This window comes from Oncorhynchus masou, chromosome 13, assembly GCF_036934945.1.
Source record: "Oncorhynchus masou masou isolate Uvic2021 chromosome 13, UVic_Omas_1.1, whole genome shotgun sequence".
In the NCBI taxonomy this organism is placed as follows: Eukaryota; Metazoa; Chordata; class Actinopteri; order Salmoniformes; family Salmonidae; genus Oncorhynchus; species Oncorhynchus masou.
The window spans coordinates 83,017,534-83,042,649 of record NC_088224.1 but is presented as its reverse complement, the minus strand read 5'-3'; the positions used below and the strand labels follow the sequence as shown (position 1 = coordinate 83,042,649).

The 25,116-nt window shown below is 45.7% G+C and overlaps 1 protein-coding gene across 1 annotated transcript in view; it reads right to left on the bottom strand.

The window, feature by feature from the left end:
* Window positions 1-685: 685 nt before the first annotated feature.
* Window positions 686-25,116, bottom strand: part of LOC135551559 (guanylate cyclase soluble subunit alpha-2-like) — an 80,734-nt gene continuing 56,303 nt past the window's right edge. The window contains exons 8-9 of the mRNA XM_064982767.1: window positions 7,062-7,216; window positions 686-2,058 (exon numbers count right to left, since the gene is read on the bottom strand). Of these exons, the coding sequence (XP_064838839.1) occupies window positions 1,839-2,058; window positions 7,062-7,216 (375 nt within the window). The 3' untranslated portion in view covers window positions 686-1,838. The remainder of the gene's footprint in view (window positions 2,059-7,061; window positions 7,217-25,116) is intronic.

Sequence of the window (25,116 nt, the reverse complement as noted above, 5' to 3'; positions counted from 1 at the left end):
TCACTGCTAAATCAATGACATCATTAAACAAGTTTCCAGGACAAGTATGTTTACAACAGTATTCGATTGAAGCCTGTCATTTCTTACTGGTAACAAGCCAATGTGTGTTTGTGTGTGTGAGAGAGAAATGGGGTTTGGGGTCAGAGAGATCGGATCCTAAGTTTATTGCTCTAAACACAGAGAGATCTGGCAATGCATGTTTACTAATAGTATCAGTTGAGAAAAGAACAGAACAAAAACTATTGAAAATTAGCATCCTTTTCTCTCTCTCTCCCTCTGCCACTCCCTTCTTCCTAAATCCATGGACATTTGAATGTGTGATGCTGGTGTTTAGCTAGAGAGGGATGGGGGGGCATAAGAAATACCCTTAGATACGGAGAAGTTAGTGTAGACCAGTGATACTTCACCGTTCTATCCCAGAAAACACCACAATCCACCTTCCCTTTCTACCCCCCACCCCACCCATGATTGGATGGATGTAGTGGGAGGATGGATGGATGGGAGTAGATGCATGGATGGATGGATGGGAGGGGGGAGGATGGGGGGATGGCTGGCTGGAGGGGGAGGATGGATGGATGGATGGATGGATGGAGGGGGGTGGATGGAGGGGGAGGATGGGCAGACGGCTGGCTGGAGGGGGAGGATGGATGGATGGATGGATGGAGGTGGGTGGATGGAGGGGGGAGGATGGGCAGACGGCTGGCTGGAGGGGGAGGATGGATGGATGGAGGGGGTGGATGGGCAGACGGCTGGCTGGAGGGGGAGTATGGATGGATGGAGGGGTGAGTATGGATGGATGGAGGGGGTAGTATGGATGGATGGAGGGGGGAGCATGGATGGATGGAGGGGGAGCATGGATGGATGGAGGGGGAGTATGGATGGATGGAGGGGGGAGTATGGATGGATGGAGGGGGGTGGTTGGAGGGGAGAGGATGGGTTGACGGTTGGTTGGAGGGGGGAGGATGGATGGATGGAGGGGAAAGGATGGGCAGATGGCTGGCTGGAGGGGGGAGGATGGATGGATGGAGGGGGGAGGATGGATGGATGCATGGAGGGTGGTGGATGGAGGGGGTAGGATGGATGGATGGAGGGGGGTGGATGGAAGGGGGAGGATGGATGGATGGAGGGGGGAGGATGGGTGGATGGAGGGGGGAGGGGGGTGGATGGATGTATTTATGGGCTGCTTTCTTATGTCCATGGTTTAGTGTTAACAAACGGGCTGGGAAGTGGATGCATTCAGCTAACAGAAAGAGAAAATGTCCAAACATCCCATTGGTTCAGCTGCTAGCTGGACCAAAACAACCAAGGCTTCCCACAGTGACTGATTTGGGAGAGTCATACACATCACTGTGGGGAGCATCAGAGCAGCAGACCTCGCTCCATTTCCCTGTGTGTTCAGCCAGCTCCCATGTTGTGTATGTATGTAGTGTTCTAGTGAGGAAGGCACTGAGTTGTGAGCGCTGTTGATAATAACACAGTATCTGCCATGCCCAAGATGACAGCCAGCTGTGGTATCCATGGTTACAGTACGCTGTGTTCTACAAGCAGAAGGCATTAGTTTTGGAGTTGCTCAATGATTCTATTATTGTCTTTTGTTCTTGTTGTTTTCACTCTTCTCTCAACCTTCAGTCTGATTCCTGGTGGGGTTGAAGGGTAAAGGGTGGTTGCCCTTGGTAACAACAGGTTGTAGTTGGTGCAGCGAGGAGTGTCTGTTTCTAGATGGAAAAGTGAGGGGGTTGTTAAGAGGGTCCTGGTTTGGGGCAGGAGGGTATTGTCATCTCTATAAGTCTCCCATTTAAACATGGCTGTAGGGTTTGAGTTGTGTGTGTATTGGGAGCCTATAGACTGGTCTCTCGCAGGAACATGGTGCCGATGTTGTAGGACACTTTCCTCAGGGGAGCTGGGGGGGCGGAGCGGGAGCTCGTCAGGGAGGCATGGCTATGGGAAGTCCCTCCCTCCAGGAAGTAGCATGTTCCCGGGATCTCCTTAGGAAAATTATCAGGAAGCTCCAACCGGGAACGAGGGACGAAAGAGAAAGAGCAATCGTCTTTCAGCAGCCTGGAGAGAGGAACAGAGGGAAAGAGGGAGAGAGGGAAAGAGGTAGAGAGGGAAGGGGGAGAAAGGGAGAGATGGAAAGAGGGAAGGGGGAGAAAGGGAGAGAGGGAAAGAGGGAGAGAGGGAAGGGGGAGAAAGGGAGAGAAGGAAAGAGAAAGAACGAGGAGAGAGATTTAAACACTCATGGTGTGTGTGTGTGTGTGTGTGTGTGTGTGTGTGTGTGTGTGTGTGTGTGTGTGTGTGTGTGTGTGTGTGTGTGTGTGTGTGTGTGTGTGTGTGTGTGTGTGTGTGGTATATTTAGCTGCAGATTGGGATTTGGAGATTTCTCCAAACAGCAGACTCTCCAGGGAGTGATGCAGCCTTGTTCCGAATGAGAAATGGCCACAAACCCAGGCATTATTCACAAGCTACAGGTGTGTGTTCGTGCTGAAGGGGGGTATGCACACACACACACACACACACACACACACGGTTTATTTAAATCTGCAACAATTAGCCCTCTTTGTGTCATGCGAATAATGAGTGATTCTAAGGAGAGAATGTCCTTGACTGCAAAAATAGAGGTTTCCAAGGCAACGCTTTTGACTCACTGACTCACAGAATGGACACCAGAGAGAAAGAGAGAGGGACAGAGAAAGTGAGAGAGAGAGAAAGACCCAGGACAGCAACCCAATTAGACCCAACCAAAACATGAGAAAACAAAAAGATAATTGCTTGATAGATTGGAAAGAATTAACAAAAAAACAGCGCAAACCATGGTGCTATTTGCCCCCAAACAGAGAGAACACAGTGGCAGAATACCTGACCACTGTGACTGACCCTAAACAGAGAGAACACAGTGGCAGAATACCTGACCACTGTGACTGACCCTAAACAGAGAGGACACAGTGGCAGAATACCTGACCACTGTGACTGACCCTAAACAGAGAGAACACAGTGGCAGAATACCTGACCACTGTGACTGACCCTAAACAGAGAGAACACAGTGGCAGAATACCTGACCACTGTGACTGACCCTAAACAGAGAGTACATAGTGGCAGAATACCTGACCACTGTGACTGACCCTAAACAGAGAGAACACAGTGGCAGAATACCTGACCACTGTGACTGACCCTAAACAGAGAGAACACAGTGGCAGAATACCTGACCACTGTGACTGACCCTAAACAGAGAGAACACAGTGGCAGAATACCTGACCACTGTGACTGACCCTAAACAGAGAGGACACAGTGGCAGAATACCTGACCACTGTGACTGACCCTAAACAGAGAGAACACAGTGGCAGAATACCTGACCACTGTGACTGACCCTAAACAGAGAGGACACAGTGGCAGAATACCTGACCACTGTGACTGACCCTAAACAGAGAGAACACAGTGGCAGAATACCTGACCACTGTGACTGACCCTAAACAGAGAGGACACAGTGGCAGAATACCTGACCACTGTGACTGACCCTAAACAGAGAGAACACAGTGGCAGAATACCTGACCACTGTGACTGACCCTAAACAGAGAGGACACAGTGGCAGAATACCTGACCACTGTGACTGGCCCTAAACAGAGAGAACACAGTGGCAGAATACCTGACCACTGTGACTGACCCCAAACAGAGAGTACACAGAGGCAGAATACCTGACCACTGTGACTGACCCTAAACAGAGAGAACACAGTGGCAGAATACCTGACCACTGTGACTGACCCTAAACAGAGAGAACACACTGGCAGAATACCTGACCACTGTGACTGACCCTAAACAGAGAGAACACAGTGGCAGAATACCTGACCACTGTGACTGACCCTAAACAGAGAGAACACACTGGCAGAATACCTGACCACTGTGACTGACCCTAAACAGAGAGAACACACTGGCAGAATACCTGACCACTGACTGACCCAAACTTAAGGACATTTTTGACTTGCCTTGCTATTGGGAAAGGCTTCCGTAGGCAGACATGGATCTCAAGGGAAGACAGGCTATGTGCTCACTGCCCACAAAATGAGGTGGAAACTGAGCTGCGCTTCCTAACCTCCTGCCCAGTGTATGACCATATAAGAGACACATATTTCTCTCAGATTACACAGATACATTTGAAATAATAATTTGAAAACAAACGTAAACATATATTTCCCATGCCAATAAAGCCACTTAAATTAACATTGAATTGAAAGGCAGAAAGGCAGAAAGAAAGAGGGAGATAATTTGAAAACAAACGTAAACATATATTTCCCATGCCAATAAAGCCACTTAAATGAACATTGAATTGAAAGGCAGAAAGGCAGAAAGAAAGAGGGAGAGATATAAGGAGAGACAAAGAGGGAGACAGGGAGAGAGACCGAGATAAAAAGGGAGAGAGAAAGATTAAGAGAAGGAGAGGGAGAGAAAGAGATCGGGAGAGAGAGAAATAAAGAGGGAGAAAGAAAGAGGGAGAGAGAGAGGGAGAGAAAGTGGGGGAGAAAGAGAGGGGGGAGAAAGTGGGAGAGGGAGAGAGAGAGGGGTGAGAGAGGGGAGAGGGAGAGAGAGAGGGGTGAGAGAGGGGGAGAGAAAGAGGGAGAGAGAGGAAGTGGGAGAGAGGGAGGGAGAGAGGGAGAGAGAAATTGGGAGAGAGAGGTAGAGAAAGAGAGGAAGATGGAGGGAGAGAGAAAGAGGGGGAGAGAAAGAGGGGGGAGGGAGAGAAGGAGAGAATGAGAGGGAGGGGGAGGGAGGGAGAGAGAAAGAGGGGAGAGAGAAAGAAGGGGAGACAAAATGAGGGAGAGAGAAAGAGGGAGAAAGAAAAAGAGGGAGAGAAAGATATGGAGAGAGGGAGAGAACGAGGGAGAGAGAAAGAGGGAGAGCGAGAGAGAGGGGGAATGAGTTAGAGAGAAAGAGGGAGAGAGAAAGGGGGAGAGAAAGGGGGTGAGAGGGGGAGAGGTAAATAGAAAGAGGGAGGGAGAGAGGGAAATAGAAAGAGGAAGGGAGAGAGGGAAATAGAAAGAGAAAGAGGGAGAGAGAGAGAGGAAGAGAGACCGAGATAAAAAGGGAGAGAGAAAGATTAAGAGGGAGAGAAAGAGATCAGGAGAGAGAAAGAGGGAGAGGGAGATGGAGAGAGAGAGAGGGAGAGAGAAAGAGGGAGAAAGAAAGAGGGAGAGAGAGGGGTGGGAGATAAAGAGGGGGAGAAAGTGGGAGAGAAAGAGAGGGAGAGAGAGAGAGGGGGAGAGAAAGAGGGAGAGAGAGAAAGTGGGAGAGAAAGAGGGAGAGAGAGAAAGTGGGAGAGAGAGGGAGAGAAAGAGAGGAAGAGGGAGGGAGAGAGAAAGAGGCGGAGAGAAAGAGGGAGAGAGAAAAGGAGGGAGAGAGAAAGAGGGAGAGAGAAAAAGAGGGAGCGAGAGAAAGATATGGAGAGAGGGAGAGAACGAGGGAGAGCGAACGAGGGAGAGAGAAAGAGGGAGAGCAAGAGAGAGGGGGAATGAGTTAGAGAAAAAGAGTGAAAGAGAAAGGGGGAGAGAAAGGGGGCGAGAGGGGAGAGGGAAATAGAAAGAGGAAGAGAAATAGAAAGAGAAAGAGGGAGAGAGACTGAGATAAAAAGGAGAGAGAAAGATTAAGAGAGGGAGAGAAAGAGATCAGGAGAGAGAAAGAGGGAGATGGAGAGAGAAAGAGGGAGAAAGAAAGAGGGAGAGAGAGAGGGAGGGAGAGAAAGAGGGAGAGAAAGAGGGGGAGAAAGAGGGGGAGAAAGTGGGAGAGAAAGAGAGGGAGAGAGAGAGGGGGAGAGAAAGACGGATAGAGAGAAAGTGGGAGAGAGGGAGAGAAAGGGAGGGAGAGAGAGAGAAAGAGGGAGAGAGAAAGAGGGGGAGAGGGAGAGAATGAGAGGGAGGGGGAGGGAGAGAGAGAGAAAGAGGGAAAGAAAAAGGGAGAGAGGGAGAAAGGGAAAGAGGGAGAGAGAAAGAGGGAGAGAGGGAAAGAAGGGGAGACACAGAAAGAGGGGGAGAGAGCAAGAGGGAGAGAGGGGGAGAGAGGAAGAGAAAGAGGGGGAGAGCGGGAGAGGGAGAACGAGGGAGAGAAAGAAAGAGGGAGAGTGAGAAAGAGGGAGGGCGAAAAAGAGGGAAAGAGAAAGATGGGGGAGGGGGAGAGAGAGAGGGGGAGAGAGAGAGGGAAATAGGGGAGAGGGAGAGAGGGGGAGAGAGGGAAAGAGGGAATGAGGGAGAGAGAGAGAGAGAAAGGGGGAGGGAGAGGGAGAGAAAGAAAGAGGGAGAGAAAAAAAGGGAGAGAAAGATAGGGAGTGAGGGAGAGAACGAGGGAGAGAGAGAGAGAGAACGTTGGGGGAGAGAGAGAGGGGGGAGAGAGAAAGAGAGAGAGAGAGAGAGAAAGGGGGAGAGAGAAAGAGAGAGAGAGAGAGAGAAAGAGGGAGATAGAGGGAGGTTGAAAGAAAGATAGAGGGAGGGGGGAGAAAGAGGGAGAGAGAGAGAAAGAGTGGGAGAGAGGGTGGGAGAGAGCGAGGGAGAAAGAGAGAGAGAGATAGAGGGAGGTTGAAAGAAAGAGGGGGAGGGGGGAGAAAGAGGGAGAGAGAGAGAGGGAGAAAGAGGGAGGGAGAAATAGGGAGGGAGAGAGAGAGACCGGGAGAGAGAAAGAGGGAGAGAAAGAGAGATGGAGAGAGAAAGAGGAAGAGATGGAGAAAGAACACTAAGATCAGCTCTCATCTCAGCGTTTGACTCAACATCGCAGTCACTGTGTGTGTGTGTGTGTGTGTGTGTGTGTGTGTGTGTGTGTGTGTGTGTGTGTGTGTGTGTGTGTGTGTGTGTGTGTGTGTGTGTGTGTGTGTGTGTGCCTGCGGGCGTGTGTTAATTCAGTGACTGGATATGACCATTTATGTCTCTAATGTCCTTAGAGACTGAAAGCTGCTCTATTGCCATTCATTCTCCCCCCTCACATATATATACACACACACACACACACACACACACACACACACACACACACACACACACACACACACACACACACACACACACACACACACACACAGGTGTACTCACCGGTATGTGGTTGGGCTGACGTTGATGCATCGAGGGTGGCTGCCAGACTCAAACTTGCTGGCCAGTGTGACATTGTTGCCAAACAGACAGTACCTGGGCATCCTCACCCCAACCACCCCCGCCAACACTGAGCCTGTATGGATACCTATACGCAGCTGAAGGAAGGAGAGAGGGAGGGAGAGTGGGGGGTGGAGGGAGTAGTAGAGAGAGAGGAGATGTCAGTTGAACACTGACCGGTGAGGGACAGTGGAAACAGTTTCAGTAGAGGGCTAAAACAGACACTGAGAATACAAAACATTAGGAACACCTTCCTAACACTGAGTAATGCTGTGGGGGTTAAAACAGACACTGAGAATACAAAACATTAGGAACACCTTCCTAACACTGAGTAATGCTGTGGGGGCTAAAACAGACACTGAGAATACAACACATTAGGAACACCTTCCTAACACTGAGTAATGCTGTGGGAGCTAAAACAGACACTGAGAATACAAAACATTAGGAACACCTTCCTAACACTGAGTAATGCTGTGGGGGCTAAAACAGACACTGAGAATACAATACATTAGGAACACCTTCCTAACACTGAGTAATGCTGTGGGGGCTAAAACAGACACTGAGAATACAAAACATTAGGAACACCTTCCTAACACTGAGTAATGCTGTGGGGGCTAAAACAGACACTGAGAATACAACACATTAGGAACACCTTCCTAACACTGAGTAATGCTGTGGGGGCTAAAACAGACACTGAGAATACAATACATTAGGAACACCTTCCTAACACTGAGTAATGCTGTGGGGGCTAAAACAGACACTGAGAATACAAAACATTAGGAACACCTTCCTAACACTGAGTAATGCTGTGGGGGCTAAAACAGACACTGAGAATACAAAACATTAGGAACACCTTCCTAACACTGAGTAATGCTGTGGGGGCTAAAACAGACACTGAGAATACAACACATTAGGAACACCTTCCTAACACTGAGTAATGCTGTGGGGGCTAAAACAGACACTGAGAATACAAAACATTAGGAACACCTTCCTAACACTGAGTAATGCTGTGGGGGCTAAAACAGACACTGAGAATACAAAACATTAGGAACACCTTCCTAACACTGAGTAATGCTGTGGGGGCTAAAACAGACACTGAGAATACAAAACATTAGGAACACCTTCCTAACACTGAGTAATGCTGTGGGGGCTAAAACAGACACTGAGAATACAAAACATTAGGAACACCTTCCTAACACTGAGTAATGCTGTGGGGGCTAAAACAGACACTGAGAATACAAAACATTAGGAACACCTTCCTAACACTGAGTAATGCTGTGGGGGCTAAAACAGACACTGAGAATACAAAACATTAGGAACACCTTCCTAACACTGAGTAATGCTGTGGGGGCTAAAACAGACACTGAGAATACAACACATTAGGAACACCTTCCTAACACTGAGTAATGCTGTGGGGGCTAAAACAGACACTGAGAATACAAAACATTAGGAACACCTTCCTAACACTGAGTAATGCTGTGGGGGCTAAAACAGACACTGAGAATACAAAACATTAGGAACACCTTCCTAACACTGAGTAATGCTGTGGGGGCTAAAACAGACACTGAGAATACAAAACATTAGGAACACCTTCCTAACACTGAGTAATGCTGTGGGAGCTAAAACAGACACTGAGAATACAAAACATTAGGAACACCTTCCTAACACTGAGTAATGCTGTGGGGGCTAAAACAGACACTGAGAATACAAAACATTAGGAACACCTTCCTAACACTGAGTAATGCTGTGGGAGCTAAAACAGACACTGAGAATACAAAACATTAGGAACACCTTCCTAACACTGAGTAATGCTGTGGGGGCTAAAACAGACACTGAGAATACAAAACATTAGGAACACCTTCCTAACACTGAGTAATGCTGTGGGGGTCGCCTTTCATCAGCCGGTGATTGTCAAGCAAATAACTGTCGGTCTAATGGTCGAATGGTAATTGACCGTTAATTAACATAAACACATTTAGCATCTCCTGGCTTCCACACATAACTTACAAGTCATCAATATAGTCTACACCTTCACAATAAATCCATTATTTATTTTAGACAGGTCTAAAGAAACATGGTATTAAAAAAATGTATTATATTTCGGAAGAACAGAATAACATACTCTGAGTTGTCCTTATGTTAGGTCCTGATGTGGCTATGCCAAATGGCTGTGGGCTACACTCATAAAGAAGACAAGATCTGCTTATAATTCCATGGCATTATTTAATATTATTTTATAGTAGGAAGAATACAATTGAACAAAGCTGAATAAAATAGAAAGGATATTTTCTCCAAATGATTTGAGGCAGTGCGCACATGCAGCTGTTGTGTTGAGAGTTGAACAAAGAAACAGGTACTCCTATATGTTCCATTTATTAATGTAACTTCAGATGTTCTACAAACGTTGGGCTGTTGTGATGTGTAATACATTGTAAAGCTGCACGATGAGACTCTCATGATGATTTGAAAAAAGTATCTTGAAAGACATGAGCTCTGCTTTGTTTATTGAGCCGGCTGTACACACTTCATCAGTCTCTCAATCGCAACTTGACAAGCACTTCATAATGCCTAGGATTTCACAGCGGCACCCCTTTGTGGCCCCTAGTGCACCCTAAAAAAATCCATGCCTTTTGCGGTGCGGAGTACTGAGTTGTGCCCTTCTCCCTGAGTGTGCAGCGAAATACGAAGCTCCTCTCAGTCACACGGCTCTCCATCACGTGATCCGGTCCTTCTCACAGGCTACAAGTGAAGACATCCTTATCCAATTTCGAGGTGCATATTGAATATATTTTTTTCATCAGCCAACAAGATGAGTAGGCCTAACGAAGAGCAAAAGCTCTAGCCTATGTCAATCTACCATCCCCCATAGTACAAAAGTCGACCTTTTCTATTCTGTGTGAGAAATACATATTCCAAACATAGTCTGGGACAGTTGTGGGATGCGATAGATCCCAAATTAATACAACCACTAGCATCAAAAAAGCTTTTTTACACAATGTGACTAAGGCAGCAGATCAGAACGTTTAGCTTAAAATGTTGATAAAATATTAGGCTATTTCTTCACATTATGAACACAGTAATGCTCACATGGTAGTAGGCTGGAAGGGCATATGTTCCATTAGTGGAAAACACCATTATCAATAGTGACCGCAAATGTGATTCTGCATGTAATGCTTTTATTATAAAGAAGGTGTCTGTTTATCTTCCCCAAACTTGAAACTCACGCGCTGTTTATATGTGCCAGTTAGGCTCTACTTGAAACTCACGCGCTGTTTATATGTGCCAGTTAGGCTCTACTTGAAACTCACACGCTGTTTATATATGCCAGTTAGACTCTACTTGAAACTCACGCGCTGTTTATATATGCCAGTTAGGCTCTACTTGAAACTCACACGCTGTTTATATATGCCAGTTAGGCTCTACTTGAAACTCACGCGCTGTTTATATATGCCAGTTAGGCTCTACTTGAAACTCACGCGCTGTTTATATATGCCAGTTAGGCTCTACTTGAATCTCACGCGCTGTTTATATACGCCAGTTAGGCTCTACTTGAAACTCACGCGCTGTTTATATACGCCAGTTAGGCTCTACTTGAAACTCACGCGCTGTTTATATACGCCAGTTAGGCTCTACTTGAAACTCACGCGCTGTTTATATATGCCAGTTAGGCTCTACTTGAAACTCACGCGCTGTTTATATACGCCAGTTAGGCTCTACTTGAAACTCACACGCTGTTTATATACGCCAGTTAGGCTCTACTTGAAACTCACGCGCTGTTTATATATGCCAGTTAGGCTCTACTTGAAACTCACACGCTGTTTATATATGCCAGTTAGGCTCTACTTGAAACTCACACGCTGTTTATATATGCCAGTTAGGCTCTACTTGAAACTCACGCGCTGTTTATATATGCCAGTTAGGCTCTACTTGAAACTCACACGCTGTTTATATATGCCAGTTAGGCTCTACTTGAAACTCACGCGCTGTTTATATATGCCAGTTAGGCTCTACTTGAAACTCACGTGCTGTTTATATACACCAGTTAGGCTCTACTTGAAACTCAAGCGCTGTTTATATACGCCAGTTAGGCTCTACTTGAAACTCACACGCTGTTTATATATGCCAGTTAGGCTCTACTTGAAACTCGCGCGCTGTTTATATATGCCAGTTAGGCTCTACTTGAAACTCACACGCTGTTTATATATGCCAGTTAGGCTCTACTTGAAACTCACGCGCTGTTTATATACGCCAGTTAGGCTCTACTTGAAACTCACGCGCTGTTTATATACGCCAGTTAGGCTCTACTTGAAACTCACGCGCTGTTTATATATGCCAGTTAGGCTCTACACCCCTTGTAAAACTGGATGCAGTTTATCACAGTGCCATCCGTTTTGTCACTAAAGCACCTTATACCACCCACCACTGCGACTTGTATGCTCTAGTCGGCTGGCCCTCGCTACATATTCGTCGCCAGACCCACTGGCTCCAGGTCATCTACAAGTCCATGCTAGGTAAAGCTCCGCCTTATCTCAGTTCACTGGTCACGATGGCAACACCCATCCGTAGCACGCGCTCCAGCAGGTGTATCTCACTGATCATCCCTAAAGCCAACACCTCATTTGGCCGCCTTTCGTTCCAGTACTCTGCTGCCTGTGACTGGAACGAATTGCAAAAAATCCCTGAAGTTGGAGACTTTTATCTCCCTCACCAACTTCAAACATGTGCTATCCGAGCAGCTAACCGATCGCTGCAGCTGTACATAGTCTATTGGTAAATAGCCCACCCATTTTCACCTACCTCATCCCCACACTGTTTTGATTTATTTACTTTTCTGCTCTTTTGCACACCAGTATCTCTACCTGTACATGACCATCTGATCATTTATCACTCCAGTGCTAATCTGCAAAATTGTAATTATTCGCCTACCTCCTCATGCCTTTTGCACACATTGTATATAGACTCGCCTTTTTTTGTACTGTGTTATTGACTTGTTAATTGTTTACTCCATGTGTAACTCTGTGTTGTCTGTTCACACTGCTAAGCTTTATCTTGGCCAGGTCGCAGTTGCAAATGAGAACTTGTTCTCAACTAGCCTACCTGGTTAAATAAAGGTGAAATAAAAAATATAAAAAAAATAAAAAAGTTGATTAATGGGCATCATTTATTAAGTTATTTGGCCACTTTAGTTGTGATACAAACCTTATTAACACATATAGGCCTATGGCCTATGGGCAAAAATGCATTGTTTCTTTTGCTGAGCATGATTCACTAGTGATAATATATCATTCATAAGTGATAGGCTAATATTGCCACCCATCAGACTATTCTTGATTTAATCCTGTCTTCACATATATTATTTAGTGTGTGTGTGACATTTGTTTTGATTTAGTAAGGACCATTAACATGCACCTGTATCAACACAGGGGCAGCGGGAAAAAATGCATGTCATCTATGCAACATGAGTTCATGGGCTCTCATGAAGTGTTCGATTTTCAAATACATTTGCATTGATGTCAGAGTGATTAGAGGGACAACAGAGTGCTGAGTACCAGGCAGTTAGCAAGTTTGGTAGGCTACTAATGACCATCAGCAGCATCAGAGCTTGGAGAAGCCTAATTACCGTGACTAAACGGTCATGTGGAATTTGTCTGCCGACGTGACCGCCGGTGTGACAGTAATACAGTCACTGCAACAGCCCTAGAAGTGGATCTCTAATGATCCACTTCAGTATCTCATCTCCATGGTTACTAACACCAATGAGCACATGCCAGCACACCAATGTGGGTAACCTTGGCAATGAGTGAGAGAGACCAAAGCCTCGTCATCACAGCAGGACAGATAAATGAAGAACCTCAAGCCCAGGGGACCCCATTTCCTCCTATCACCCCCCTGTCACCCCCCTGATAGCACTCCTGACAAACCCCCCACACCCACTGAGGACACACAAGACACAGATTGTACTCCTTATGGACTCACATGGGAAATATATACCAAAAAATAAACTTTTTCCCAAACACAGTGTCTAAACTCTGGTGTCCAAACACCCAGCACGGCCTAGACCTTCTGTCTGAGGACCAACTAGGGTCACCCAGCCACATAATAATACACACAGGCACAAACAACCTGAGAACACAGCAGGACAGGGTGGCTACAGCACTCAAGGGACTGAATGAAAAAGCTTCTACCACTTTCCTCAACGCACAAATGATTATCCTCATGCAGCTACCACGAAAAGACTTCCACCCTGCTACCACGGAAAGACTTCCACCCTGCTACCACGGAAAGACTTCCACCCTGCTACCATACATTGGGTAAATGCAAGTATTTCCCGTGACTGTGCCTTAAAACAAAATGTTTAACTGGCCCACCACTCCAACCTGGACTTGAACACTCTCCCAGACCTGCGGGACACTCTCCCAGATCAACGAACACTCTCCCAGACCTGTGGGACACTCTCCCAGACCTGCGGGACACTCTCCCAGACCTGCGGGACACTCTCCCAGACCTGCGGGACACTCTCCCAGACCTGCGGGACACTCTCCCAGATCAACGAACATTCTCACAGATTAATGGACACTCTCCCAGACCTGTGGGACACTCTCCCAGATAAACAAACATTATCCCAGATTAATGGACACTCTCCCAGACCTGGGGGACACTTTTGCAGATCAGCGAACATTTTTCCAGACCTGCGAGGCACTCTCCCAGACCTGCGGGACACTCTCCCAGAACTGTGGGACACTCGCCCAGACCTGCGGGACCCCCTCCCACCCCCCACCCCATGCCCCCCACTCCCTCAAAGAGGGCCTCAACATGAGTCACACATATGCCCAGACCATGAGCGGGCAAACAGGCCCAACCCTCACTCTTACACTAGTCCAAGCCAATGGCATGTAGCAGATGCTCAGCAGGCTCTGCTCACACTTACTGTTCTGAGGCCAAACCACAAGACAAACAACATTGGAGACTTTATGGAACACAAAGCCTCACTATCTCATCCTGGAATATCCAAGGCGTGAGGTAATTTGCTTTTGGCCTAAAGAACAGGAACTTGGACTTCAAAGAAATCAGAAATACAGACATTGTCATCCTACAAGCAACATGGAAAAGAGGAAATTGACCCACTGGTTGCCCTCTAGGTTACATTTATTTACATTTACATTTAAGTCATTTAGCAGACGCTCTTATCCAGAGCGACTTACAAATTGGACAAGACCTTGTAGTTCCATCCACCAAACTACCAGGTGGGAAACAGGGAAGGGACTCAGAGGGTATGCTAATTTGCTATAGAGCAGACGTAACTCACTCCATCAAATTAATCAAAACAGGAATATTTTACATTTGGCTAGAAATTCTAAAGGAAACTATCTCAGAGAAAAATGTCCTACTGTGTGCTACCTATATCCCCTCACGAGAATTCCCATACTTTAATGAAGACAGCTTCTCCATCCTAGAGGGGGAGATAATCATTTCTAGGCCCAGAGACATTTACTAGTCTGTGGCGACCTAAATGCCGGAACTGGACAGGAACCTGACACCCTCAGCACACAGGGAGACAAACAGCTGCCTGGAGGTGACAGCATTCCCTCCCCCATATGCCCCCCTAGACACAACTACGACAACATAACCAACAAAAACGGGTCACAACTCCTGCAGCTATGTCGCACGCCAGGTCTGCACATAGTCAATGGTAGGCTTTGAGGGGACTCCTACGGTAGGTACCCCTATAGCTCATCTCTTGGCAGTAGTGCTGTAGAATACTTTATCACCGACCTCATCCCTGAGTCTCTCAGAGCGTTCACATTCAGCCCACTGAAACTCCTATCAGATTACATCAAAATCACAATCTACTTGAACGGAGCAAGAATCAACCACGAGGCATTGAAGCCGAACAAACTGCATACTATTAAAGAAAATGTATAGATGGAAGGAGGGTAGTGTAGAAACCTACCAAAAACAATAGGCCAACAACAAATCCAATCCCTCCGAGACAACTTCCTGGACAAAATGTTTTCCTCCAATAGTGAAGGTGTAAATTTGGCAGCAGGAAGCCTGAACAATATATTTGACCTATCAGTGGACATATCACATTTTAATTCAGGCAGAAAACCGAAGACAACTAAGAATGAGAAATGGTTTGATGAATAATATAGATAAATCACTTCTCCAACTTTTTCAGCCAATAACAAAGAACAAACAGCAAAAACATATACATTATCAAATACACATCTTAGAATCAACTACTAAAGACTACCAGAACCCACTGGATTCTCCAATTACATTGTATGAACTACAAACCCTCTAACCAAAAAAAGGCCTGTGGGGTTGATGGTATCCTCAATGAAATGATAAAATATACAGACAACAAATTCCAATTGGCTATTCTTAAAACTCTTCAACATTATCCTCAGCTCTGGCATCTTCCCTTTTATTTGGAACCAAGGCCTGATCACACCAATCTACAAAAGTGGAGACAAATTTGACCCTAATAATTACCGTAGAATATGCTTCAGCAGCAATCTCTCAAAAATCCTCTGCAGTATCATCAACAGCACTGAAAACATATTGAGTTCCATGGGAAGTTAATCCCAGGAATTTTGGGAAGTATGTTTAAATTCATTCAGCTGGCACATAGCAGTGAACCTTTTTGTGGGATACACATAAAGCAATTCTTGGTCTTGTGGCATATTTTGATTAAACTAGCCCCAATTCAATGGAATTGCAACCCTCTGCATGCACAGTGCATTCTTCCATCACATGTGCAGTGCATTCTTCCATCATACAGTACGTACAGCTGATTCTCAAGATCTTGCACACTAATGAGATGCTATTGAGCACTGTCTGAACCAAGAACTACCTGCTTTCTGGTAAGTTTTGATTACAATACTGGGTGGGATGAATATTGTTTTAAATGACATACATTATGTTTTAGTTAACTAGTAAAAAGTAGCCTGCAGCAAAGTGTGTTTACAATCATTTCTAAGTTGTTAACAATTTCTGCTAGTTAGTTTTTGCTACCATGTGGGGTTTAGCTTGCTTGAGCCTGCCAACTGGGGAGTGCTCATTCACCTGTTTCCATACATGTTTCATTTAAAACATTTATCTAATAAAGGAGTTATTTAATCAAATTGCTTAACTATTTATCTGTACATGGAATGTATTTGTTTGTTTTTTTTACACATTTTTTTCTAATCTTTACAGGAAAATGCCACAGGCACTATCTGATGTGTGGAGACATTTCACTGCAACTAATGTGGAAGGAACAGCTGTGTACATTCACAAATACTGTGCCAAGTCACATGTGAAGAATGCAACAAAGATGCAGAATCATCTGGCCAAGTGCATAAAGTTCCCTCAGCACTCACAACAAGCAACCTCTGACAAAAGTCCCTCTACTTCTATTCAAGGTCTACCAGCTAATTCGTGGGCTACAATACCTCTTTTGCCAATTGGCCTGGACCCTTTATTGTCGACACAGAGCCACAGAATCCATCACGAGTAGTCTGCCGACGTAATCGTCTGAGGTGGTTTCAACAGGCTTTTCCATTGCGACGTTGTGGAAGACCCATCTGCTATCTCCGGCCCGCTAGCTTTCTGAATCTGTGTGTCTCGAGCTCGCCTAGCGTAGTAGCAACTACCGAACGGCTCCCTGACTCACCTATTGCTGCTCATTGGACCCTATGGTCACTAGGCTACACATGCCTCTCCCTAATGTCAATATGCCTTGTCTACTGCTGATTAGTTTAGTTATTATTGTTTAATTTCACTGTAGAGCCCCCAGCCCCGCCCTAAATGCCTTAGATAGCTCTTTTGTCCCACCCTCCACACATGCGGAGACCTCACCTGGCTTAACTGGTGCCTCCAGATACGCAACCGCTCTCATCGTCACTCAATGCCTAGGTTTACCTCCACTGTAATCACATCCTACCATACCCATGTCTGTACATTATGCCCTGAATCTATTCTACCACACCCAGAAAACTGCTCCTTTTATTCGCTGATCCCAATGAACTAGACAACCAATTCGTATAGCCTTTAGCTGTACCCTCATCCTACTCCTTCTCTGTTCCTCTGGTGATTTAGAGGTTAAACCAGGCCCTGTAGCCCGCAGCACCACACTTATTCCCCAGGCGCTCTCATAAATTGACTTCTGTAACTGTAAAAGCCTTGGTTTCATGCATGTTAACATCAGATGCCTCCTCCCTAAGTTAGTTTTATTCACTGCTTTAGCACACCACACAAACCCTGATGTCCAAGCCGTGTCTGAATCCTGGCTTAGGAAGAGACCAAAAATTCAGACATTTCCATCCCCAACTACAACATTTTCAGACAAGAAAGAAGTGCCAAAGGGGGCGGAGTTGCAATCTACTGTCGAGAAAGCCTGCAGAGTTCTGTCATACTATCCAGGTCTGTGTCCAAACAATCTGAGCTTCTACATTTAAAAATCCACATTTCCAGAAATAAGTCTCTCACTGTTACATCTTGTTATAGACCCCCCTCAGCCCTAGCTGTGCCCTAGACACCAAATGTGAATTAATTGCCCCCCATCTATCTTCAGAGTTTGTACTGTTAGGTGACCTAAACTGTGATATGCTTAACACCCCGGCCATCCTACAATCCATCCTACAATCTAAATTAGATGCACTCAATCTCACAAATTATCAAGGAACCTACCAGGTACAACCCTAAATCTGTAACCATGTGAACCCTCATAGATATCATCCTAACCAACTTGGTCTCTAAATACACCTCTGCTGTCTTCAACCAGGATCTCAGTGATCACTGCCTCATTGCCTGCTTCCATAATAGGTCCGCAGTCAAACGACCACCCCTCATCACTGTTAAAATCCCCCTTAAACACTTCAGCGAGCAGGTCTTTCTAATTGACCTGGCCCGGGTATCCTGGAAGGATATTGACCTCATCCCATCAGTAGAGGATGCCTGGTTGCTCTTTAAAAGAGCTTTCCTTACCATCTTAAATAAGCATGCAGAACTAAGAACAGATATAGCCCTTGGTTCTCCCCAAACTTGACTGCCCTTGACCAGCACAAAAACATTTTGTGGGGTACTGCATTAGCATCAAATAGCCCCCGCGATATACAACTTTTCAGGGAAGTCAGGAACCAATATACACAGTCAGTTACAAAAGCTAAGGCTAGCTTTTTCAAGGAGACTTTTGCATCCTGTAGCACTAATTCCAAAACGTTTTGGAACACTAAAGTCCATGGAGAATAAGAGCACCTTCTCCCAGCTACCCACTGCATTGAGGAAACTCTGTCACCACCTATAAATATACGACAATCGATTATTTCAATAAGCATTTTACTAACCCATACCCCGGCCAACAGCTCTGCACCCCCGCAGAAACTTGCCCAAGCCCCCCCGCTTCTCCTTCACCCAAATCCAGACTGCTGATATTCTGAAAGAGCTGCAAAATCTGGATCCCTACAAATCAGCTGGGCTAGACAATCTGGACCCTCTCTTTCTAAAATTATTTGCCGAAATTGTTGCAACCCCTATTACTAGCCTGTTCAACCTCTCTTTCGTGTCGTCTGAGATCCCCAAAGATTGGAAAGCTGCCGCGGTCATCCCTCTCTTCAAAGGGGGAGACACTCTAGACCTAAACTGTTATAGACCTATATCCATCTGCCCTGCCTTTCTAAAATCTTCAAAAGCCAAGTTAACAAACAGATCACCGACCATTTAGAACCCCACTGTACCTTCTCCACTATGCAATCTGGTTTCTGAGGTGGTCAATGGTGCACCTCAAGGTCCTAAACGATATCATAACTGACATCGATAAAAGACAGTACTGTGCAGCCATCTTCACCAACCTGGCCAAGGCTTTTCGACTCTGTCAATCACCACATTCTTATCGGTAGACTCGGGGCAGCAGGGTAGCCTAGTGGTTAGAGCGTTGGACTAGTAACCGAAAGGTTGCAAGTTCAAACCCCCGAGCTGACAAAGTACAAATCTGTCGTTCTGCCCCTGACCCACTGTTCCTAGGCCGTCATTGAAAATAAGAATTTGTTCTTAACTGACTTGCCTAGTAAAATAAAGGTGAAATTAAACAAATAGCCTTTGTTTCTTAAATGATTGCTTTGCCTGGTTCACCATCTATTTCTCAGATAGAGTTCAGTGTGTCAAATCGGAAAGGGCCTGTTGTCTGGACCTCTGGCAGTCTCTAAAGGGGGAGCCACAGGGTTCAATTCTTGGGCCGAACCTTTTCTCTGTATATATCAATGATGTCGCTCTTGCTGCTGGTGATTCTCTGATCCACCTCTACGCAGATGACACCATTCTGTATACATCTGGCCCTTCTTTGGACACTGTGTTGACAAACCTCCAAACAAGCTTCAATGCCATACAACACTCCTGCCATGGCCTCCAACTGCTTTTAAATACTAGTAAAACTAAATGCATGCTCTTCAACCGATCACTGCCCGCACCTGCCCGCCCCTCGAGCATTACTACTCTGGACGGTTCGGACTTAAAATATGTGGACAACTGCAAATACCTAGGTGTCTGGTTAGACTGTAAACTCTCCTTCCAGACTCACATCAAACATCTCCAATGCAAAATTAAATCTAGAATCGGCTTCCTATTTCGCAACAAAGCCTCCTTCACTCATTCTGCCAATACATACCCTCGTAAAACTGACTATCCTACCGATCCTCGACTTTGGAGATGTCATTTACAAAATAACCTCCAACACTCTACTCAACAAATTGGATGCAGTCTGTCACAATGCCATCCATTTTGTCACCAAAGCCCCATACTACCCACCACTGCGACCTGTACGCTCCCGTTGGCTGGCGCTCGCTACATATTCATTGCCAAACCCACTGGCTCCAGGTCATCTATAAGTCTACGCTAAATAAAGCCCCGCCTTATCTCAGCTCACTGGTCACCATAACAACACCCACCCGTAGCACGTGCTCCAGCAGGTATATTTCACTGGTCATCCCCAAAGCCAACACCTAGTTTGGCCACCTTTCCTTTAAGTTCTCTGCTGCCAATGACTGGAACGAATTGCAAAAATCACTGAAGCTGGAAACATATCTCCCTCACTAACTTTAAGCATCAGCTGTCAGAGCAGCTTACCGATCACTGTACCTTTACTCAGCACATCTGTAAATAGCCCACCCAACTACCTCATCCCCATATTGTTATTTATTTTGCTCTTTTGCACCCCAGTATCTCTACTGGCACATCATCATCTGCACATCTACCACTCCAGAATTAATGCTAAATTGTAATTATTTCGACTCTTTGGCCTATTTATTGTCTTACCTCCCTAATCTTACTACATTTGCACACACTGTACATAGCTTTTTCTATTGTGTTATTGACTGTATGTTTGTTTTACTCCATGTGTAACTCTGTGTTGTTGTATGTGTTGAACTGCTTTGCTTTATCTTGGGCCAGGTCACAGTTGTAAATGAGAACTTGTTCTCAACTGGCTACCTGGTTAAATAAAGGTGAAATAAAAAAAAGAAAAGAGGTGAAAATGATTAATCAGACACCTTATCGATAGCAACAGCTCATGGTCGTCCTGGAATCAGACACCTTATCGATAGCAACAGCTTATGGTCCTCCTGGAATCAGACACCTTATCGATAGCAACAGCTCATGGTCCTCCTAGAATCAGACACCTTATCGATAGCAACAGCTTATGGTCCTCCTGGAATCAGACACCTTATCGATAGCAACAGCTTATGGTCGTCCTGGAATCCGACACCTTATCGATAGCAACAGCTTATGGTCCTCCTGGAATCAGACACCTTATCGATAGCAACAGCTTATGGTCCTCCTGGAATCAGACACCTTATCGATAGCAACAGCTCATGGTCCTCCTGGAATCAGACACCTTATTGATAGCAACAGCTCATGTCCTCCTGGAATCAGACACCTTATCGATAGCAACAGCTCATGTCCTCCTGGAATCAGACACCTTATCGATAGCAACAGCTTATGGTCCTCCTGGAATCAGACACCTTATCGATAGCAACAGCTCATGTCCTCCTGGAATCAGACACCTTATTGATAGCAACAGCTCATGGTCCTCCTGGAATCAGACACCTTATCGATAGCAACAGCTTATGGTCCTCCTGGAATCAGACACCTTATCGATAGCAACAGCTTATGGTCCTCCTGGAATCAGACACCTTATCGATAGCAACAGCTCATGTCCTCCTGGAATCAGACACCTTATCGACAGCAACAGCTTATGGTCCTCCTGGAATCAGACACCTTATCGATAGCAACAGCTTATGGTCCTCCTGGAATCAGACACCTTATCGATAGCAACAGCTCATGGTCCTCCTGGAATCAGACACCTTATCGATAGCAACAGCTCATGTCCTCCTGGAATCAGACACCTTATCGATAGCAACAGCTCATGTCCTCCTGGAATCAGACACCTTATCGATAGCAACAGCTTATGGTCCTCCTGGAATCAGACACCTTATCGATAGCAACAGCTCATGTCCTCCTGGAATCAGACACCTTATTGATAGCAACAGCTCATGGTCCTCCTGGAATCAGACACCTTATCGATAGCAACAGCTTATGGTCCTCCTGGAATCAGACACCTTATCGATAGCAACAGCTTATGGTCCTCCTGGAATCAGACACCTTATCGATAGCAACAGCTTATGGTCCTCCTGGAATCAGACACCTTATCGATAGCAACAGCTCATGGTCCTCCTGGAATCCGACACCTTATCGATAGCAACAGCTCATGGTCCTCCTGGAATCAGACACCTTATCGATAGCAACAGCTCATGTCCTCCTGGAATCAGACACCTTATCGATAGCAACAGCTCATGGTCCTCCTGGAATCAGACACCTTATCGATAGCAACAGCTTATGGTCCTCCTGGAATCAGACACCTTATCGATAGCAACAGCTTATGGTCCTCCTGGAATCAGACACCTTATCGATAGCAACAGCTCATGTCCTCCTGGAATCAGACACCTTATCGACAGCAACAGCTTATGGTCCTCCTGGAATCAGACACCTTATCGATAGCAACAGCTCATGGTCCTCCTGGAATCAGACACCTTATCGATAGCAACAGCTTATGGTCCTCCTGGAATCAGACACCTTATTGATAGCAACAGCTTATGGTCCTCCTGGAATCAGACACCTTATCGATAGCAACAGCTTATGGTCCTCCTGGAATCAGACACCTTATCGATAGCAACAGCTCATGACCTCCTGGAATCAGACACCTTATCGACAGCAACAGCTTATGGTCCTCCTGGAATCAGACACCTTATCGATAGCAACAGCTTATGGTCCTCCTGGAATCAGACACCTTATCGATAGCAACAGCTTATGGTCCTCCTGGAATCAGACACCTTATCGATAGCAACAGCTTATGGTCCTCCTGGAATCAGACACCTTATCGATAGCAACAGCTCATGGTCCTCCTGGAATCCGACACCTTATCGATAGCAACAGCTCATGGTCCTCCTGGAATCAGACACCTTATCGATAGCAACAGCTTATGGTCCTCCTGGAATCAGACACCTTATCGATAGCAACAGCTTATGGTCCTCCTGGAATCAGACACCTTATCGATAGCAACAGCTCATGTCCTCCTGGAATCAGACACCTTATCGACAGCAACAGCTTATGGTCCTCCTGGAATCAGACACCTTATCGATAGCAACAGCTTATGGTCCTCCTGGAATCAGACACCTTATCGATAGCAACAGCTTATGGTCCTCCTGCAATCAGACACCTTATCGATAGCAACAGCTCATGGTCGTCCTGGAATCAGACACCTTATCGATAGCAACAGCTCATGTCCTCCTGGAATCAGAAGTTTTTTTGACTCAATGGAGGAACGTAGTCAGATAAATGCTGATGAATGTCTTGTTCGAGCTGTTTATGCAACTGGTTCACCTCTGATGCTCACAGGCAATGTGTATTGGAAGAGATTTCTGAACGTTCTTCGCCCAGCATACACCCCTCCAACCAGACATGATTTATCTACTAATTTGCTGGATGCAGAGTTCAACAGAGTTCAAGTGAAGGTCAAGCAAATCATAGAGAAAGCAGATTGTATTGCAATCATCTCTGATGAGTGGTCGAATGTTCGTGGGCAAGGAATAGTTAACTAAATCTTCTCCACGCCTCAAACAGTATTCTACAAGAACACAGACACAAAGGACAACAGACACACACCAGTCTCTACATTGCAGATGAGCTGAAAGCAGTCATCAATGACCTTGGACCACAGAAGGTATTTGCACTGGTGACAGACAATGCTGCGAACATGAAGGCTGCTTGATCTAAAGTGGAGGAGTCCTACCCTCACATCACACCCATTGGCTGTGCTGCTCATGCATTGAATCTTCTCCTCAAGGACATCATGGCACTGAAAAAAATTGATATACTCTGCAAGAGAGTCAAGGAAATGGTTAGGTATGTGAAGGGTCATCAAGTTATAGCAGCAATCTACCTCACCAAGCAAAGTGAGACGAAGAAGAGCACCACATTGAAGCTGCCTCGTGTTGTCGTCATGTTTGACAGTCTCCTGGAGGGGAAGGAGTCTCTAAAAGAAATGGCCATATCACAGCCCCATCAAGAGGATCCTCCTGGATGATGTATTTTGGGAGAGAGTGGTAAGCAGCCTGAAACCTATAGCAGTAGACATTGCACGGACTGAGGGAGACAATACCATCCTGTCTGATGTTCAGACTCTGCTTGCAGATGTAAGAGAAGAAATCCGTACTGCCCTGCCCATTTCACTGTTGCTCCAAGCAGAGGAATCTGCAGTTCTGAAATACATCCAAAAGCGTGAAGACTTCTGGCTGAAGCCCATACACGCCACAGCGTACATGTTGGACCCCAAGTATGCTGGCAAGAGCATCCTGTCTGGTGCAGAGATCAACTTAGCCTATGGTGTCTTCACTACCGTGTCTCGCCACCTTGGCCTGGATGAGGGCAAGGTTCTTGGCAATCTGGTGAAGTACACTTCCAAGTAAGGGCTTTGGATTGGATAAGCGATATGGCAGTTGTGCCAACATATCTCATCGGCCACCTGGTGGAAAGGACTTTGTGGATCTGAGGCTGTTTCCATTGTTGCCTCCATCCTCCTCCAAATCCACCAACATCAGCCGCCTCAGAGAGCAACTGGTCCAATATTACCACACTTTAACCAATAGTAGCCAATAATATAACATTTCTATCTATATTATTTTAAAACGTTTGTGAGTGTAATGTTTACTAATGTTTCTCTTGTTTATTTCCCTTTTGTTTATTGTCTATTCCATTTTCTTTGGCAATGTAAGCATATGTTTCCCATGACAATAAAGCCCTTTGAATTGAATTTGAGAGTGTGAGAGCAGAGAGAGTGATGGGGGAGGAAGAGAGAACAGGGAGAGAGTGAGGGCAAAGGTGTGCTATTCTGATCACACTGTCATAGAGATGGACAGATTGCCAGATGTTTTGAAGAAAGAGGAGATTGAGAGAGAGATGGAGCGGGAGAGACAAGTTAAGGTATGGTATTTTAATATTTCTCTCTACAAATGGACCCCCTCTCCCCTCTAAACAATGAACAGTAAACAAAACGTTCCAAAGGAATATAGACATTTCAAGTGTCATTATGGCTGTACACAGTGTTGTAACGATGTGCAAATAGTTCAAGTACAAAAGAGGAAATAAATAAACATGAATATGGACTCTATTTACAATGGTGTTTGTTCTTCACTGGTTACCCTTTTCTTGTGGCAACTGTTCACATATGTTGCCGCTGTGATGTCACACAGTGGTATTTCACCCAGTAGATATGGGAGTTTATCAAAATTGGATTTGTTTTCAAATGTGGGTCTTTGTAATCTGAGGGAAATATGTGTCTCCAATATGGTCAAACTACCTCTCTCTCATAGACTACTTTACATAACACAGTGGTATTGGCTAGTTGTGAGCACGCTGACAGAAAAGCGTTTATCCGGCTGAAGTAGTTTGAACGAGCAGAGTATCT